The sequence below is a fragment of the Condylura cristata genome, unplaced genomic scaffold (genome assembly GCF_000260355.1).
Source record: "Condylura cristata isolate star-nosed mole 26May11 unplaced genomic scaffold, ConCri1.0 scaffold00020, whole genome shotgun sequence".
In the NCBI taxonomy this organism is placed as follows: domain Eukaryota; kingdom Metazoa; phylum Chordata; class Mammalia; order Eulipotyphla; family Talpidae; genus Condylura; species Condylura cristata.
Genome location: NW_004567121.1, coordinates 6,278,317 through 6,298,329, shown reverse-complemented (window position 1 = coordinate 6,298,329; position 20,013 = coordinate 6,278,317). Strand labels below are relative to the sequence as shown.

General features: G+C 39.0%; 1 protein-coding gene across 1 annotated transcript in view; it reads right to left on the bottom strand.

The window, feature by feature from the left end:
• Positions 1-222: 222 nt before the first annotated feature.
• The window catches only part of SLC9A4 (solute carrier family 9, subfamily A (NHE4, cation proton antiporter 4), member 4), a 38,706-nt gene continuing 18,915 nt past the window's right edge, over positions 223-20,013 (bottom strand). Inside the window, exons 5-12 of the mRNA XM_004686181.1 lie at positions 18,280-18,482; positions 17,423-17,509; positions 15,064-15,134; positions 11,719-11,880; positions 5,930-6,026; positions 3,229-3,360; positions 2,421-2,508; positions 223-578 (exon numbers count right to left, since the gene is read on the bottom strand). Coding sequence (XP_004686238.1) covers positions 223-578; positions 2,421-2,508; positions 3,229-3,360; positions 5,930-6,026; positions 11,719-11,880; positions 15,064-15,134; positions 17,423-17,509; positions 18,280-18,482 — 1,196 coding nt within the window. The remainder of the gene's footprint in view (positions 579-2,420; positions 2,509-3,228; positions 3,361-5,929; positions 6,027-11,718; positions 11,881-15,063; positions 15,135-17,422; positions 17,510-18,279; positions 18,483-20,013) is intronic.

Below are 20,013 nucleotides of genomic sequence, written 5' to 3'. Positions count from 1 at the left end.
GTCAAATGGAATTCAGCTGCAAAGTACACCAGCTAAGAATGTGGCAGAGTGTACAAGTCTGCTCCCAAGCCTCTGGAAAATCTCCATACTTCGTATAGATGTGTCAATAATTTCAAAAAAAGTAAACTTGATAGGACTCCTCAGAACTCTGAAAATGCTTCTTTCCCAATATATAGAAGATGGACTCAGGAAAAATACAGAAAAATCTTGTGAACAACAGGACTATTTTCTTTGGAGCAATGGGCTGTGGGACTTGTGATGTTCCTTGGGGCTGTGTCTGTGCTCAACTGACCATCTGGACTCAGTTGTGGCAGCCTCTTCTTCACTCTCCTCTCCAGATTCATACTCCTCATTCACTGCATGAAAGAGTGGCTTGGGCCTTATCACCACTCTTCTGTCTCCAACATGCTCATCACGACTCGAGTTTCTTTGATGGCTGAAGGCTGATGGCTTCCCACCTCTGTGCAGGCTCTTCATTGGGATCATGTCCTGTGCCAGTCTTCTATCATGAAGTGATCCCGTTCGATGGTGTGGGCTGTACATAATGGATAGGAGCTCTGAATCACTGCTGTCATTATCTAGGAAAATATGATAATGGGAGGAAAGAAGAAAACTCTCCATCAGAGAATTAGGATTTAAGATCCAGATCATAGGAACTCAGAGTAAAGCAGGATTCTTCCTGAGGTTCCCATCTTACATTTAACTTTCTTATTAGCTTGATTTTTTCTTTTTAATGAAGTTACCCCCAAGAGGGGAAGAAAACAGAAATCATATGTTGCATTATTATAATAAATAAAAACACATGGAACCTTCTGTATTAAGTTACTCTCCTCCAGGTAAATAAGGGAGGTTTTTGTTTTGTTTTAATCAGATCAGTTGACTATAGTAGGTACTAGGCCATCAGGCACAAAGATGCTTTGTGTTACAAGACTAATGCTAAACCACCGAAGGTTATAGAGTACCATGATATGGAAATGTTTGGTTTTTAATCGTGGTTTCTTTTTCAGTCATTGGTTATAGAAAGCTCTAAAACCAAGTTTCACTTTTTGAGCTTGAAATAGCCAATCTTGGAGAAAGATATGAGGGAGCCAGAACAGAGAGCTGTGCGTGGCCAAACAAGTCTGATGTTCTCTTTTCAAAAGAGGAAAGAGGTGAACAGATCATGGTAGGTGTACAGTGGTAATGGCAGTGATGGTGGCATTGATTCCCTGAGGACTTGCTATGAGCCTGTCTCTGTGCTGGTCACTTTATATCTATTATACCATTTAAGCCTCAGAACAACCCTTGGAGATGAGTATAATTATGACCTTCATTTCATAGGTAAAGAAGCTGAGGTATATAGAGGTTTTGTATTTTCAACATCTCACAGTAAAAACGGAGTTGGAGTTTGAAAAATCTTGCCCAGCTGTGTATCCCTTTTCATGAGGCTGTCTCATTTGCCTTTATATACATGATGTGTGGGTCAGGAGTGGTATGTTAAGAGTATAGAGGAGAAAGAGAGAGGCAGAGATGAGGAGAGGTTGTGAGGGAGAGAAATGGAAAAAAAATAGACAAAGGAAAAAACAGAAACATCTGCAAAAATTTCTCTAAAAATATGAAATGTGTTTCAACCTCACTAAATATCAGACATATATAGAAATTAAATATGGTATAAATTTATCTTATAACACTTCAAATTACCCAAAAGCCTGACAGTAGCCCAGTGATAATAAGAAGTGCTCAAAAATAATCTTTTCTCACTGATTGTTGGCTCAAGGGTAAATTTAAATATAAGTAATTTTTGACTTAATATATTTTGTTTCCAGGAAGTATATGAAGGCTATAATTATTTACATAAAAATCAATCACATACATTATTGTACTTGTTCAAAAAACTTCTTATATATCATTATTTATATTCATTAAGGGCCTCCCTGGTGACACAGCAGGTTAGACCACAACACTATGAGGCTGTCCACAAGCACTGCTGCACAGGTTCTATCTCCAGCTGGGGAGCTGACCCACATGGCACGGCAGACCTCTCCTCACCCGCCCGCTCCTCCCCTCAGCAGTGTGTTTCAGTCAATCTGCCTGGCCTGCTCCCCACTCTGTCTCTGGTGAAGGGACACTTTTGCCCCCTGCAATTCGGGCCTATACCCCAGCTCTGTATGAATAAATAAATAAATCTTTAAAAGAACTAATAGTATCTTAAATATTTGTTAATACAGAGTTAGCTAAACAAGCTAACTTATATATATATATATATAACTTTTATATAATTGACTATTTTTAGGTCATTAAAAATTACTGTTTTCTTGCTCCCCAAAAGTAGACAGTTCCTAGTTGGTAGGCTAATTTCTGGGCCTGGAAGCACTATTAATTTATATGGAAAATGTTTGATTTCCACTCATACAGGAAGACCAGACAAGCATGCAGGTTACCTGTGACCTCAGCAGCCCTTGTGTCTCTTCTCACAGACTGAGGATGGCTGTAGGGAAAGGAGAGGTATCGGATGTTTTTGGGCCCAGCCTGTGGGGACAAGTAGAAATCAATGCCGAGTTAGATCCTGCAACTCAGAACTTCACAGGGGAAATAAAGCGAAGGCCACCAGAGACAATCAGCTACCTTGCAGTGACTTGTTTCGATTCCTGGTTTTCAATTACTTTTGTTTCTTAAGAGCAGAATGATTTCTACTTCTCTATTACTTTTTCCTCTCAGGATAGAATAGACCATGATGAAGCTCTCAAAGTTGTTCTCACAGCCCCACTGAGGTTAGGGTAGAGCTTTGTCTAGACCCAACCTCCATCCAAAATTCCCAATAGGACTCGTTTGATTCAACCTCAGATAGAACAGTTCAGGGGGACAGTGGGTGACATGAGAATGAGGTGAAGCATTTTGACAAGAACAGTTTCCTCCCTTCTCCCTTTTGGGAGAGAGGTGGGCTTCCCAGAGCCAGCTTCCCTGGTCCACAGAAGTTCCCCTGGAATTCTCAGTGCTCAGTCACCATGGAATCTGGTCTGGACTCAGCCCAGCAAGGGTGTTCCAGTCACAGTTGCAACGGAGGGCAGTTTTCTGCCACGGACCCCAGGGACATGTACCCTGGAACAGGGGAAGGCAGCTATGTTGTGTCCTTCGCCTTCTTCCATTCGTATTCACCTTCTTGTTTGCTTAACTATCAAGGGCAATCACATGAGCAGCCCTGGTGGGGACAGGTGGAGTTCTCTGGGGCCTCAGCAGCATCCACCATACCGGTTTTTCCCAGGGCAGGCTGTGGCCTCTCCTCATACTCTCCCGTAAGGTGTTCTGGCGGCGGATCAGAATCTCTTTAGCCTGCTTCTCACTTGTTTGGGGTTTGAGGTTGTATTTGTTGTAGGACAGGGTCTGCGGAAAGAATGGAATGTCAATGTTCACGGATGTGGCCAGTACAAATTTCAGCCTCAGTAGGCCATAGATAAATCAAAACAACTAGAGCAAGAGGGCACCATGGGGGTATTCTGAGCAGGTGTCTCCATTATAGAGCGAACTGTGGCCCCAAGATGAGAAGCCTGGGAGTGAGACCTCCACAACCTGGGCAGATCTGTGGCTCTGGCTGGTACTGTTGCCCTCACCTGGGCTGCCTCTGTGCCCCCATGGCAGTTATCAAGAGCTTAAATTGAACAGCTCAGGAAGATATCAGAAACACTTTGAAAATTGCATAAGGTTTCTGTTGTTTTATTTTATCCATTAAAGTCATAAAAAATCTATCAATTATTATCGCCATTATCAAAATGAAAGAGAGCTTTGATTAAAAGATGAATCCCAATTTCATTAATATTAAGTTGTGGAAATGTGCATGTTGTAATGAAAGAAATAGGTTTTAAACCTCCCCCCACACAAAAATACACCCCCAAACAAAAAACCAAAATAGTAGAAAGGTTAGAATAGGAACAAAGCTAAAGAAGAGTCTTTCAAATTGAATCAGTTTAGTTTTTTGAAATATTTCTTCCTGTCCTTATTCCAGCTCAGTGACAATCTATCTTTCACAATACAACACTGGTGTTTGGACACATGTTTGCAAAGCACTTTACTGGACTCACCTTTTTTCAAGATGCCAGTTTCCCCTGAGTCACTTGGTCCTGCTAATTAATGGGACTGGGATCCTGGCTAAAGGATACTTTATTGAGAGTATTCAGTTCAACAGCAATAAAGCAAATGCTCTAATGCCAGGGGTCATGGTAGGCACATGATTTTGTAAAATGGATGAATTAGAATTCTGATCTCCAAAAGACTAACAGTCCATTGGGGCATAAATAACATACTTATTTCTGTTCATATAAGTCATAAGCGTAATGGCAGGCATGCACAGGGCAGGCAGGTCTGGAGGGCCTGGAGGTGAGCAGGCCTCCCAGCCCCCCATGAATCTTATTTATTCTCTTTGGGTGCACCCTGGCCTGTTCTCTTTGTCCCTACAGGAGAAAGAAGTAGTTTATTCAAAGTGTTGTGAGAAGTGAGACAGGAAGTGCAGAAAGAGGCCAGGACCAGGACCTGGACTGTTATTCATCAAGGGCGGAGCCTCCACCCCCAGAGCGAGTTTCTCTTAGATAGAGCAGACATACACTGTCAGGGATGCCACAAGCTGATCCCCAGAGTGAAAAATAAAATCTATTTCTTATATTTTATTTAATTTCACTAAAAATACAAAGAGATTAAACTTCATTATTATAAAATATATAGATGTATAATAGGTCCCTGGTTTGCCTTATTGTTTGTGTTTTAGTGAAATGCATCCACTTAAGCAGACTTATAGCTTTGTGAGGAAAAGGCTGAATACCAGGTACCAGTTGGGCTCTCACTAAGTTTGCTGACATTCTTCAGACCAGGAAGCTCTTAGCTATTTATCTAAGGCAGCATGCGATAATCTTACTGAAACAGTTTCACTTGGAATAATTTGGGAGCTGTAGCATTTCCTCTAAGAAAGCTGTGATTGATGCCAATCTCTGCTCCATCAGCAGGTGAACAGCTTCCATTGACAATTGTACATTAATCACTGACTGTTCTGAAACAGGAGAGCAGCACATTCACTTTCACTGTGTCATGTGAGTCTGGAATCATGGAAACATCACTGAGTAGGTGAATGGAAGACTTAGGTTCCTAACAGGGATTGATTTCATGACCTTGGATAAGTCAATGACTTATAAATAAATCAAGGACTCCCCCAAGGTCAGCATCTTCTACTCAAAAATGATGAGCTTTGACTGGATGATTTTATGAAAATTATTGTTTGTGTGTGCACTGAAAAATATGATCTATGACATAGTCAAAAGTGAATTCATTTATCATCATACTCCAGAATTGGGGTGGACAACTGGAACAGAAACCCTCAAACTTGAAGAAACTCTTAGATAGCATGATTTTCAATATCACTTATTGAGCCCAGGTTTCAGAAAGAGACACATACCACCCACAAAAATCTTACTACGCACTCATGTAGATGCCACTCTTTTTTCCGAAACTGAAAACTAATCTACCTAATATGTCTCCTTTTATTTAGAGTTTCAGCATTGTCATTTCAGTATTCTAACCGAAAGCCTTTCCATTTTTGAAGCTCTATTATAGGAATCAGTCAGCCAGTGACAGCTCTCCTGGGTGCCTGTGCCCTCTTTCTTCTGCAGGTGGGTAGATGAGCCCCACCTTCCCTGGAAAGAGAGGGAAACCTGATGGTTCTAGAAAGCACAGTTTCCAATCTAGGGTAGCCTGAATTCTAGGGCCAGGAACTGGACTTGCTTTTCTTTTTTGACCACAGATTCCAATTTTGCAGCATAAGTGTAAGAATGAACTTTCAGTTCTCCAAACTAAACATAGAGAACTTGTTCCCCAAGAGGGCTGCTTTGGAGAGGCTAACGGTCACAAGGGTGGGTTGCTGAGACCTGGTTCTAAGTACAGGAAGTGGACCAGTCAAGTTTATACACACCCTCTGGCGGACTTGGTACATGCTGTGTGTCAGGATGTGCCTCATGGACTCCACATCTTCAGGGGAAAGCCTTTTGATTCTTTGTATCCTCTGGGCCCTGCAAACACCATTGGAGGAAAGCCAAGCATTATTCTTCCAACTTGAAATGGGTATCACAAAAAGTATCAAAGCACTTGTAAGAGTTCTAAGTTCTAGAACCCAGTTCTTACCTGGGTTTTAGTCAATTCACTTGACATGTCAGCATACGTGTCAAGCTACAGTTCTAAAATTTTGCTTTTTGTGTATAGTTTTATGTGGGAATTGCTCTCCTTTTTAAAATTAGGGTTTGAGGTTTGAGGTAGTGAACAATTTTTTTTCCTCCATGTCTGTTACAAACAGATGCATTTGTAAAATACAATGGAATCTATTATCAGAAAATGATTTTAAAAAAAAGATACCACAACAATGTAAAGCAAATGCTTTCTCTAAGATTCAAGAGAAATAAAGTGACTCAGTGGTAGCAACTGCTTATCAGAGTGTGACAAGCTGCTCAGGGACAAAACTATCTGCACCCACATTTTGAGTAGCATCAAGAGAAGAGATTAAAAAGTTTGTAAAATACATTTATGTATACATTTATTTCAGAGTTGTTCCTTTAGGAATTTTATCTTTGGTTAAAGAGTAATTGTAAGAAACAGAATCATTTCATAAGGGGTATTTCTACCCCTTATTTCTACCAGAAAAACCAGCCCAGCTCTAAGACACTGGACGCTCTGTGAGATTCTAGAAACAGCTGGCTGCCACTGCCTCCGCATGACCGGCTACCCACAGCTTTCTTCACCAGGAGCCCCCACCCCAAAGAAAAGGGTTCAAAAACCAAGTCATTCTCAGGTTAGCAGTCAATGCCCAATTGTCTTTGGAGGGTTTCAAAGCATGCCATTGCTATGTGCAGAATTCTCATGTGACAAACATATCTAATTTCAATCATTTCCATCTAGTGGTAGCAATTGCTAAAACCTTTTATTGTAAGAATAACATGGTCACTATTGAACATAAGAACAAAAAAAAAATAGAAAACTAAAGAAAAGTGAACTCTTCTATAACACTATACATATTGGTGTAAACCCTTCCAGATTTGAGAGTTTTTCCTCTAGGGGCAACTTTGCTAAATTCAGAGAGACTCAGATGTGCTTGCAAAAGGTATTATGACCACTGATTACAGAAATGAGTTACAATGCAGGCTACCTTTTAAGGATTTTTGTTCCCCCAAATCATAGCAACATAGCCATAAATAGCAAGGACATTTTATAAATAATGTACAACTGGTAAAATACTTTTAAGGGTTTGGCTACTAGATACCACAGTATGCTGGGATTTATTTAGCATTGCTATCTATGAAAGTGACCAATACCCTTTCTACAAATCATTAAAATCAAAGTTTCCATTTCTCAGAACTGCAAATGTCAACACTATTGACATTTAGTTTCCACCCTTGGTGATATAAACATTATTATCAGAACATTTCAACTTAACTGTTTAAATGTCCTTCAAATACAATTTATTCTGACTTAGATACACCCATACTTTCCCACAATCTTTGAATAAATTCCTTTATTGTGATGAATGTAATCTATGGCGAAGTATTAACAACAGCTAGTCAAATAGTTCCATTTTTGTATATTTGTTCAAATATGGAAAGCCATCAAAGGAAATGGTGCAGTTGAACGAGATAGTAGTAGGCATGTATTGGTACCTCCCTGGCTTGTAACTGACCACTTTGATAAGGAACAGATTTAGCTCAGGTGGATGAAGTCTACAGGTATCCCCAGAGCATCATCCACATGGAGAAGATGCAGCTGATACCTTACACAGAGGAATAATTAAATTTAGAAAGGTGGCAGCTATAGTTTTCTACATGCCATTTCATTAGCAAAATCTTTCCTGAAATGATCATATCATGGAACATGGAAAAATGCAATCCTTAAAACAATATAGTGTTAATAATCTCTAGGTCAAAAAGCAAATTTATATGCTGAAAGACTTGTCACTGCAACAGTCAATTATTAACCATAAAGGAAATCTCTGTCACCTTAAAGTTCTATGGTTATTTCATAGCAATTAAAATCAAAGTGGAAAAATTTGACCTAAATGTATTTCAATAAAAGGTGCTTATTTCTCTTAACCTTTGAAAAATCAGATGATACAATGTAAAAAAAAGAAGAAAAATTATTCTAACAGTAATACAGATATGAAATTTAATAGATGTTATGTTCATACCATAATTTGAATTTCCAAAAGAAGAAATAACATGCATGCCCTGATTCACTTAGAAGAATCAGCCTCTTTCAATAGAAATCCATAGGAAATGCATGCTAAGATGACTGCAGGGCTGTCCAGTGAGTAAACAGTGGAGGCCAACAGCTCCTATGTGAAAGGTTGCCTTGTTTTATTTAAAACGTCATCAAGGGGCCTCCCTAGTGGCACAAAGAGTTATGTCTCAGCACATGACATGGCAGACCTCTCCTGTCCCACCCGCTGCTCCCCTGAGCAGTGTATTTCAGCCTGTTCTGTTTCCGCTCTAGCTGGTGAATCCTCTAAACCCTCACACCTTTGGCCTATACCCCATCTCTTATATGCATAAATAAATAAAATAAGACTTAAATTAAAAAATAAAGTGGCCATCAGGATACACAATACACAATGTACAGAATAAAGGAAGAGTGCGGAAGGATCCAGGTCCCTAGGACAGTTAGTGAGTGAAATGGCAGCAGCTTCTTCATGCCAGAGTCTTTGGTATAAGCACGTATAAATGTAAATGTAGGTGATCAACATGTGCCAATGTAATCAACTAAAAAATTATTAAACTATCATAAATTAATGTATGGCCTCTTTTCTTTTTAGAAGTAGTATGTTTCAACTTACGGGAGTTTTTTTTTTTTTAAAGATTTATTTATTTATGCATACAGAACTGGGGTACAGGCCAGAGGTGCAGGGGCAGTGAGAAGATTCACCAGAGACAGAGTGGGCAGCAGAACAGGCCGACTGACAAAGTACACTGCTAAGGGGAGCAGCGGGTGTGTCAGGAGAGGTCTGCTGTACCATGTGGGTCACCCTTCCAGGGTGGGGATCGAACTCATGTTGAAGTGACTTTAGCTTCTTCGTGCTATGCTTTAACCCACGAGCCACCAGGAAGGGCCAAAACTTAGGGGAATTTTAAAATGCAAAATTTTAAAGTTGTATCTTTACAGCTTATGATAGCTATAATTTTTTAAATATTTTAATGTCCCTTTTATGTTAAATAAATGTGTTAAAGCTTCGATACTTTCAATCAGTTTGAATCTCTGTCCTCTGATGTGTCTAAGATCTTACTACTCATTGGCAATAAGAGACCTCATATTTAAGTCAATAATAAAAGTATATACTCTACTTAACCTATAGGGTTGTTTGGGGGATTGAAACTTAATGTTTGTGAAAGTAATGGAATAAACTCAACATCATCTGCACTGTTGTAGAGTTTTGAAGATTATGAGTCTGGAAATCTAAACTCCTTGTAGAACAATTGGTTAAACTTCTAAAGAAAAAAGTAAATGTGCATTTTATTGTTATCTCATACAAAATATTAAAAGGTGAACTGAGTACACACTTCTTCCTATTATTGTATGAAAGTTTGTTTTTTAAGAAATTAGCTTCTTTGATCTTAGGAAAGGAATTCCTTTTTGCTTGATGTCCTACAGATTACTTATGAGATCAAATACATGTAATTGAAATATAAGCCTGAATTAAATATCAGGATAAAAATCTCTCCTACTCCATTAAGCTAACTGGTTTGGCCTACAGGAGAAACAAATCGACTCTAACCTATAAGATTGATTTATTAATCTTGAGTCAGTGTCCAAAAAATAATTAACTCAATGGAAGGAACACCCTCCAAATAAAATTGGCTTAAAAATTGTCTTCAGGTCAGAAATGGAACCAGTTGCATGTGACTGAACGATGTAATACAGTGATTCAAACTTATGCTTTAGCACAGGATAAACTGATCTTCACTGGAGATAAATGCTCCTACATTCTCAGAGCAAGTGTTCACATAACTTGCAAGCAAACCAACTGAGGACATTCCTAATGGTTGAGGTACCTGAGCCTGGGTCGCCTCCTGCAGAGCTTTGCTTTCAGTCCTGGACCCCTGACCACAAGCGAGCAGGCAACTTGCCTGAGGCTAGATGAGGTTTGCTTCCTCAACTCAAGGAAATTCCTTAGACTTGATGATCCATATTTGTGTGGTCATTTTTAACATTAATGTCATGATCCTGTTTGGCTATGACAGGGACAGTGATAGTGTCTGCTGTCACAGTCCAGGCACAATCCGGTGTTCTAGGAACAGGCTGGGCCTATGGTGTGGTGCCTACCTCTAGCACAAATGTAAGTGGGAACTAAGAACATCAGTCATCAAAGTAAGTAAGAATTAAATGTAATGCTTTAAAAAACAAAGGTCAGTGCCTAAAACAGAAAAAACACCATGAATAAAATGGCATTGATTTAAATGAAGACAGGATTGGTATTTCTGATTTTTTCCTTTTGCTTCAGGCTCTGATAAAACTCAGGACAGCATGACTTACAAATATTTGTTGGCAGATTTCTATTTCAGTATCAGAAGTTTCCTTAAAGTCATATAACGGGCAACACCAAAACAAACCAACCAACCACAAAAAACAATCTCACTGTGAAATAAGGCAGAAAGCTCTCTGTTTATACCCAGGTGCCCGAAGGGATATCACTGAAGGTTTTTCCCAGATTGTGTAAGAAAGGGGGTGGTGTTTCTGATTCATTAGCAAGTAAGAAATGAAAAATAACACCCAGGCATTAGCAACAATTTTAATGCCAGCTATTCTTAGCTATTCCCCCAATTTGCTTTTCAAACACAAGGACATAATTAAAGCCCATGATCAAGTGTCATCATTACCTGCTGAAGACACAGGACAGAGGTGCTGGTGTTCTTTGTTCTAATTATACAGTGTGACTATCTTCCCAATTCATAAACCATTTCTTGGAAGAGAACTGGGGTGACTTAATTCTTATGGCATTGAAGGAACTCTTATTAAATGTCAGAGTTAAAACTACTTGAAAAAATACCTAGCCAGGTCTTGGCTTGACTGATCCAGCATCTGACCCAAATGATGCAAAAGAAGTACCCTGCTCTTAGCCCTGGGCTCCACATCAACTCCTTAAGGTCCTCTGTTTCAAAGAAGTGAGGCCCCCCTGCTCCTACTCCAAACAGATCTTACATACACTTAAGGCAAATATCACCCTCATACAGATCTTTGCATTAGATACGATCACAAACATAGCGTCTGTTACAATAGCTCACCAACCATCTCCATCTCTTGCTACCTCACTCATGCCCAAATCAATGTTAGCATCACAGGTGGAGAAGTGACTTATGGGGGAAAGGCAGTGGTAGGAAGAGCAAAATCAACTGGATACGGGTTAAAGAATAGTAATTTCTAATCAGGAATCTGCAAAGAAAGTCTTATGAAATATGCTATAAATTTCATAAAGTCATTTGTCCTTCCTTCCCCATAATAAAGTTTTATATGACTATATATAGGTATTTTTTGCTATTAGATTTTTAGCAATTAGGTGAAAAGGATTGAGTAAGGGCCAAACTACAAAAAAACTCAAACTTCATCTCTTTTCATGACTTCCTCTCAAATTTCTTTCTCTTCATTCCTAATATTATTTTAAATGAGACAATGAACAGCTCTTGGAATTCTTACATTGAAAGTCTAGATCAAAGAGCAGAAATGACTTACTGATGAGGTATGGAAAAGGCTGTAGAATTTAGTATCCCAGTCTCTACCATCTCAATAGCTTGTTTCATTTCCAACTTTTTGTACAAAGAAACAATGCTTGATTTTGGCAGGTTCTTTCGAATTAGGATTTTCCGTAAATATCTATGATCAAATTTCTTGAACCTAAGAATGAAAACCAACATTTTGGAAATCGTTAATCTCTGTATGCATTATCTAAGTATATATTTTTCTTCAAACAAACTACTCCTTACCTTTATTCTAAAAACACCAGGACAGAGCCTAGAATCCATAGCTCTTGGAAACATTGTTTTTAATCACAGAATTTATACATCTTTTTAAAATAAAGAAAGAATGGCCAACTGGCCTGAATACATTGAAATTCAGCTAAACAAAAGGAAGGGACAAGCTGCAATCAGGGCAAAAAAGTGTGCTTAAGTGTGGAGCGGGGAGGCCCAGCTCAGCCCAGCTCCAATTGTAAGAGCAGAAATGAGGGGGTTGAGGCTTTTGAACAAGTGTTCCATTCTAATAGCGCATAAGAGTGGCAGCTGCACTTACAGTAATACTGGGCTATTCAACCAGAACCCAATAAGTTTAAATGGCCCAGTAGTTACAGTAGTTCTGCCCCATTATGCTGCAGATCGTTTTGAATCCTGCCAATTAACAGGAGGGGAGGAGAACCCACATATGTCCCGACAGCCTGAATGATGGAGCCTGAATAGGCTAGACGCTGATGGCCGTCACTATTGTAGCGAGCCCCTGGCAACCCATTAGGCTGAGCTGCACGTAGGCATATGGTGCCTTCAGAGCAGGGCGTTTGTTTGGAGTTGGAATTTTCAACACTTGCAATCATTTTACATTCAAAGAATAATTCGTCTGCTTGCTTTATTTGCTGGAAGGGAACACAATTCCCTGGGCCCTGGCTTATTATCTGGTGATTGGTTTTCTGGTCTGTGAGGCGGATGGGCTCTTTTAACACTCGAGTCTCTTGTGAGTTTACTAAGCTGTGATTCCTTGAACACTGCGGTCTCTATTTGGCTCATACCAGGAGCAGTATCGCTCCAACTGAGTCATTCCTCAGGTTTCTAGTTTTCTCATCCTCTCCACGACAGGTTTTTGCTCCTATTTGTTCTTCATCCCACCATAATTGCCTTCTCATCCATCACAGCTGATCTGTTCCATTCACACGGAGCTCACTTGGACCTTGTATTGTTCAGCATCAGCGGTCACTACTATCTTCGCCCTACTCACCACGGAACACCTCCTGACATGCCTTTGATCATTTCCTCTGTGCCTTCTACATCCTCATTGACACCTGCTTTCCTTCCAACCTCCTAATAACATACCCGAGTCTCCTCTGCCCTTCTGGTCCTTACCTAGCCCTAAGAGCAGAAGTTCCTTCAAGTCCTGGCCTCAGTCTGTTTTCTCCCTTCACACCCTTGTAGTAATCTCACTCATGCACATGACTAGTGACCAAACATTTTCTGGCAACTCACAATGATTGTAACATTTATCTCCAGCCATGATCCTCCTCAAAAACTTCAGACTAAATACCAAAAGGTGGCTGAGCATATACTTGAGACATCTTAAAACGAACATGCTACTTAACTCAAAACATTCTATAGTTTATGTATTAAACCATGACATTGATTTCTTGCTAGATTCTTATCTGAAAATCTGAGTCATGCTTATTTTCTTTTTCCTCACGTTCCTTTCCCCATAGCCAGTCATCCTGTCCAGCTCAGAAATGTTTTGGTATCCCTTCAACTACCACCTTAAACTTACTGGTCTGATAGTTCTATGGTTCTATGGCTCACTGAGAAAACACAAGATATTTGAAGTTAGACCTGAATTCAAATTAAGGTTCCATTCTAGATGAGGTTAATTGACTTCGTGGAGTCAGTTTCTTCATTTTTAAATGAGAAAAGCATGTTTAGGAATGTTTAGGAGATCATACAAGATATAAGAAACAGCACAGTAATTACAGCCTTTTCCATGTTTATAAAATGATAGTTGTTAAAACAAATTTCTTATATCTATATGAAAATCCCCTCACATTTCTCCCTCCCCCAATGCCTCCTACTAATCCAGCCTTCATATCACTGTTGTAGTTTGCCTCTCAAGAACCAAGTTATGGTCATGCTACTTCTATGTAGAAGTCTTTAGAGAAGATTTTAAGGGTCAAACAGAATTTACAAGTCTTAATGGTTGTGCAGAGTGCCTTAATTCTGGCACCATAAAGACATGACTCTGTGTTTCCAGTTTCTTGTCTCACTATGTCACTCTTTCTAACCATTTCCAAACCATTCTAAGCCTTTTCTTGCTTCTGAGTATAAAACTACATTGCTGCTGCTATGTAGTATGCTTTCATTCTTATCTGCCTGGAATTCTCATTTACTTTGCAAATTCACTCTCATTTCTATATTACAGTTCTATGTATTTATCTTAGTTATGGCATTTCCCATACTGATCATGATTATTTGTTCAGAATCTTTCTTTCTTTCTGCCCCACCCCCCAGTCCATCTCCTACCCATCCACAATAATGTTGTGGGCACATTGAGTGCATTTTCTTGCATTTTACTGCTCTTGGTACCTGTTTTGTTATTTAGAAAACTGGGTACATATTTCACCAACTGGAAGGATGTTAAATTTTTTTCATTGGGAAAACTATAGGATTTAGACTTTAAAAATCTATGACTTAAGTTATAGATTTGTGGTTATTTGCGTAATTTAAATTCTACTTTAACATGATGAAGACTGCTAACGCTATCCTCCACCGTATCTCACAAAAAGAGCTGCCCCATAGCTCTCAGTTTCTCTGTTAGATTCAGCCACCCTCAACCACCAACCTTTTTAAGGTTCAGTCTTCCTTAGATCACCAACATCTAGATACTTGGGGGAGCAGTGATAAGCCCTAGAAAGGAAACTTCTCTATTTTGATGAACTCAAATAAAGCTTTCCCCTACCTCCTTCCAATAACTGTGCATAACTCCAAAACCCTCCTGTTCCTTGTTCTCAACAAAACTCTCCTAGGAGTTACGTAATTTTATAAATATGGCTGTAGATCAAATTCAGGTATGGAATGAGTTCTGAAATGTGAGCTGAGGTAGAAAAGAGAGACTAGCATTCTGGTAGAATCACTACGTGGGAAGGGTGTGTCAGGGTCTGCCTCCACAGTAGCTTCTCCAATGATGGAGAAATTTCCTTCCAGTTTCCCTGATGAGTCATGAAACTCCCTTTTCAGCCTCACAAAGGAGAACACTGTGATTCTTTCTAGTGTTATATTCAACGTGTGATACAATCTCTTGAGGTTCCTTCAGAAGTAGTGAAATCCTCCACTTCCTTACTTGTCTCTCACTTGGTAATGGCTCCATTGCCCACACACATCTTCAATTCCTGCCTTCAAGTGATCCATTAGCTGTCAAATCAAACACAAGACAATAACTTCTGGTCAAGTGGCAACTATAAAGGACAACACACAGGAAAAGCTAAAACACTTTGGAAAACAAGTGAAGTTCTAAAGGAGGAGCATACCCTCTTTTCTATCACCTGTTGATGGAACTAAAACATATGACTTTCACTGTAATTCACTCAGTTTCATGTTTCAAAAACTCTATGTAGAAATGTTTCTTTGCCATGAAAACAGGTACTTGCCTTTTTTTTTTTTTTTAAAGATTTATTTATTTATGCATACAGAACTGGGGTACAGGCCAGAGGCTCAGGGGCGGTGAGAGGCTTCACCAGAGACAGAGTGGGGAACAGAACAGGCAGATCGACGAAGTACACTGCTGAGGGGAGCAGCGGGCGGGTCAGGAGAGGTCTGCCACGCCATGTGGTCTCCTCCGGGGCAGGCGGGAATCGAACTCATGCGGAAGCGGCTTTTAGATTCTCAGTGCTGTGCTTTAACCCGCTGCGCCACCAGGGAGGGCCCGGTACTTGCCTTTTTAAAAAAATAGTATTTTTCCAGAATGATTTAAGAAATTTTGTGTAACTAAAATTGCAGGGTCACAAATCCTAGTAATTAACAGTTGACTTTTAACATCAGTGCAAAAGAAAAGAATATCCCAACATCAGGGCCCTTTCTGGTGGCACAGCAGGTTAAAGTGCAGCACTATAAAGTGATCCATCACAGCTGCTTCAGCACGAGTTTGCTCCCTGGCCAAGGAGCTGACCCACATGGCACAGAAGACTCTCCTGTCGCTCGCCCTGCTCCCCTCGGCAGTGTGCTTCATTGATCTGCCTGTTCTGCTCCCCACTCTGTCTCTGGTGAATCTTGTCACCATCCCTGCACCTCCGGCCTGTACTCCAATTCTCTATGAATGAATAAATAAATCTTTTTAAAAAGAGAATATTGCCAATATCTAATACATAATTTCAGAAAATGCAGTTCTACCAATATTCTGTTAAGACACTGCAACAAAATATGTCTATATGCCTCCCTTTTTTATCTGATCATTTTGTCTCAATACTTACATTTTACAATCTAAGGCAATTAAAGTACATGTGCTTTATCGATACTGTTCATGGGCAGGGGTAGCCTAGGGTTAAATCTCAGCACTGCCACAAGGACAGATTGAATTCGATCCCCGCTAACCCCCATATGGCACAGCAGACCTCTCCTGTCTTGCACGCTGCTCCCCTCAGCAGTGTATGTCAATAGCTCTTCCTATTCTACTCCCCACTCTGTCTCTGGTGAATCCTTTCACACTACCTACTTCTGGCATACACCCGAGCTCTTTATGCAAAAAAAAAAAGAAAATTAAATTAAATAAATCTTTAAATAAACCAATATTTGTAGGAAATTAGTGGGGAAATCACAATCTTTTAAAACTTATAACTTGGTCTCCAAATAATTTAAATTTGTGATCAATGAAGTCTATACTGATTTCTAAAGTTGACTGCAAATAGATGAAAATATTGAATGATTCTGAAATTACTTATTGATACCATTTTCCAAATAATTGTAACCACCTCTCTACTACCAATAAGTATAACTTTTAAAGAAAAACAAAAACAATTAGTATAAGGTATATTCATAAGTTCAGATTGGAGAGGATTATGTCAATAAAAAATATTATATTCAGACCTTCATCCATCCCTAATTTAGATGATGAAATTTGAGATTTCTGAACTAAGATTTAGCTAGGAGTTTGTGGACATTGAGTTGATAATGCAATGAACTGAGCTTTTTGGGATATTGGTCTAGAGTTAACATATTCCACATGTATCATAACATGAGCCTTTGAGGATCAGACGGCTGTGGCTAGCAGATGCTAAGTCTGCATCCCTACAACCTGTGAACATGTTAGCTCACATGCAAAGGCAAATTAAAGTAGCAGTTGGACTCAAGGTTGACTAGAAAAAGATTCAGAGAGACTAAGTACCACAATCTTTTTGCCTAGAGTCTCTAGAAAGAAATGAAACCTTGCAATATTTAGATTTTAGCCCAATCATGCCCATTTTGAACTTAGGATTCCAAAACTACAACATAACCAATTTGTGGTTTTTTAAGCCAATAAGTTTGTAGTAATTTCCAAAACAGCTTTAGGAAACTAGTAGAGTCATTCATGGTGGAATGAGAGAAGAAAGAGGCAGCAATTCTGGTGCCATATGCATCCATATACACATGACTCTCTACTACCCCCTTGGGTGATGAGTGGGGGGGGGAATTATATACTTGTTAATTATAACAAAGATGTAACTTACACGTATATGAAGCTCTTCATTGATGGATTCTTTTTTATTGGTCTTTTTAACATCCAGATACCTGACCAGAGGGCCAATTGTGATTCCCTAGATCATAAAGGACAAAATAAAAGGGCTTTGTTATGGGGAAGATGGTCACCAAAGAAAGCGATTAGAAAAACTATTAGAACGTTTCATTTAACGAATGAATAAATGAATTATTTTTAATTGAGGTAATATTAAGCTACCTCCTTAAGTTACCACCACATATTACCCAGCACCAAATCACCCATAGTACTCCACTGTAGTCCACTGTGCTTATGCTGAGTTCTATATGCTCAGTTTTTAGTTCTTCAATTCTTTAGTTCTATAGTCAGCTTTTAAGGATTAAATTTTTGAACTTTTCGTTTTCATTTTCTCATATTGTATTAATCTCTGCTGGAAAATGCTCTAGTGTTTACTTTAGTCCTTATTTAATCCCTTTAAATTCTGTAATAAAATGATCATTAATTACATTTAAAGATTAAAACCTGCTTTAATTTCATCTTTTAAAATAACCCTTTATTGGTTTGCCAAGAGATAACTCCAGTGAAAATAAAATCTTTCACTATCTAGCATTAATTGTAACCTAATGTTCAACAATATACAGTAGATATCATTCACATTTTATCCAGGAATATTTTGATTAATGTTTTATTTATTAAAAGGTGACACATTTTTGAAGTTAAAAGTGAAAGTGATTTAGAAATACTTGAGAATTTAGTATGGGCATGAAATACAATTGATAATCAGATAGTTCTCCTTTTCAGGTACCATATTAATTTATACATAATCCTAAAATGGTCTACTTACTTTGAATGTAAAAGAAATCTACCAACCTGAATAAATACAGTAAAATATATAACAACTAGAGTAGCAGTGACAAACATTTTCTTCCTAGGAAAAAGAGATAGAGGAAGCAAAAATGCAAGTGAAAAACTTCCAGCTCCTCGAACACCACTGTAGAAAATTATGCATTGGTCCTTGATGGAGAAGGGGAAAGTCCGGAACTGGTTACTGACATAGAAGAGAGTAAATACACCTAAAAGGTAGAAAATGCGAGAAGGTCATGAATGAGTAAAGATATAGCACTACTAAACCTAAGTGGCATGCATGTGCCTTCAGAGAAGGCAACTGCTTTCATCACAGACCTTTGATTATCCATCTCCAACAGTATCTTAGAACTTTACTTTTTTACCCTCTCTGGTGGCACAATGAGTTAAAGCACAGCACTGCAAGCTAGACACAACTGCTTCCCGCCCGTGAGGTGATCCACATGGGGCAGCAGACTGCTCCTGTCTCACCCACTGCCTGAACCCCAGTTCTGTGAGCATAAATAAATAAATCTTAAAAAAAAAAAAACTTTATGAGACTAGCAGTGTTTCAAATTGAAGTTTTCACTGGTAGTACTCTCTCTGTTTAAAGTAATAAATCTTGATACTTTTTGATATAAGAAATAGCATGTGTGTTCTCTTTATTCTTAATTATCTCTGTCTTTCTGTTTTCTTTGTCTTTCAAAACTAAGTAAAGCGCAAGTATTACTTGGGGGGATAAAACCCTTTTTATTAACTCATTCTTAATAGGTAACTACAGGAGATGTGCAATTTAAAGATGAGTCATCTCAGTGACTGTGGTCCCTGGCGGTGAGCGAGTCTTTTGTGGTTGGTTTGGAGCTTCTGGAGCTTCAGTGCAAACAAAAACGGAAACTGGCAAAGGCTCAAGGGAAGAATCTTGCTGTCAGCAAGAGGAGGCTGGATAGTATAGAGTGAGAGAGCTTGGTGTTTTCTACTTGGCATTTCTATCCCCAAGTGGCCCACTTCTCCTAGCTAACACCAACGCTGTGATTTTTGGTGGGAAAAGTTCTTTCACTTAAATTCCAACTAATTAAAGAAGATATTTCACTGCAGATTTATAGATCTCTCCGTATTATGTGACTTCTAATCACAGACTTCACAATGAGTACCCTTGATAATAAGTGCATTGATAGCACAAGAGAGAATAACATTTAAAACTTTCATCTTGCACTGTTTGTTTTGGCTTCTCCACAAACTGTCATGTTCTTCATCTTATCACATACTTAGCTTCTTTACCTGCTTACTGGATAGTATTTAATTCAGGAAGTGGATGCAAGGTCTAACGAGATGCAATGCTTACCAAGAACATAAAGTAGGGAATTATATGTTCTAAGCCTTCATGAGTTGGAACTTGACTACCTACAATGAGTCAGGCTGGGAAGAGAACAGGCTGGGAGAGGAGAACAATGTTCTACACCTGCTCTATCCCTGTCTGTGATGTGACCAAGCCAATCATGCTCTTTGTGACTATTCCGTCAGTTCCCTAAATATGAAATGAAGGGATGGGGCTGGATGGGCACCAAAGGTCAACAGTACTGAGGCACTCACAGTGTTGTTCCTCTCCTACCTGATGTCTATCCTAGTTGGCTAAACCAAAATTCCATAGTTTTACTTCTCTTGACATTAACTTTATGCTGTCAGTACTTACTATGCCAGAACTGAAAGGGACCTAAAAAGTTTATTGAAAGCCACAATTTTGTAATTGAAAATAATGATTTG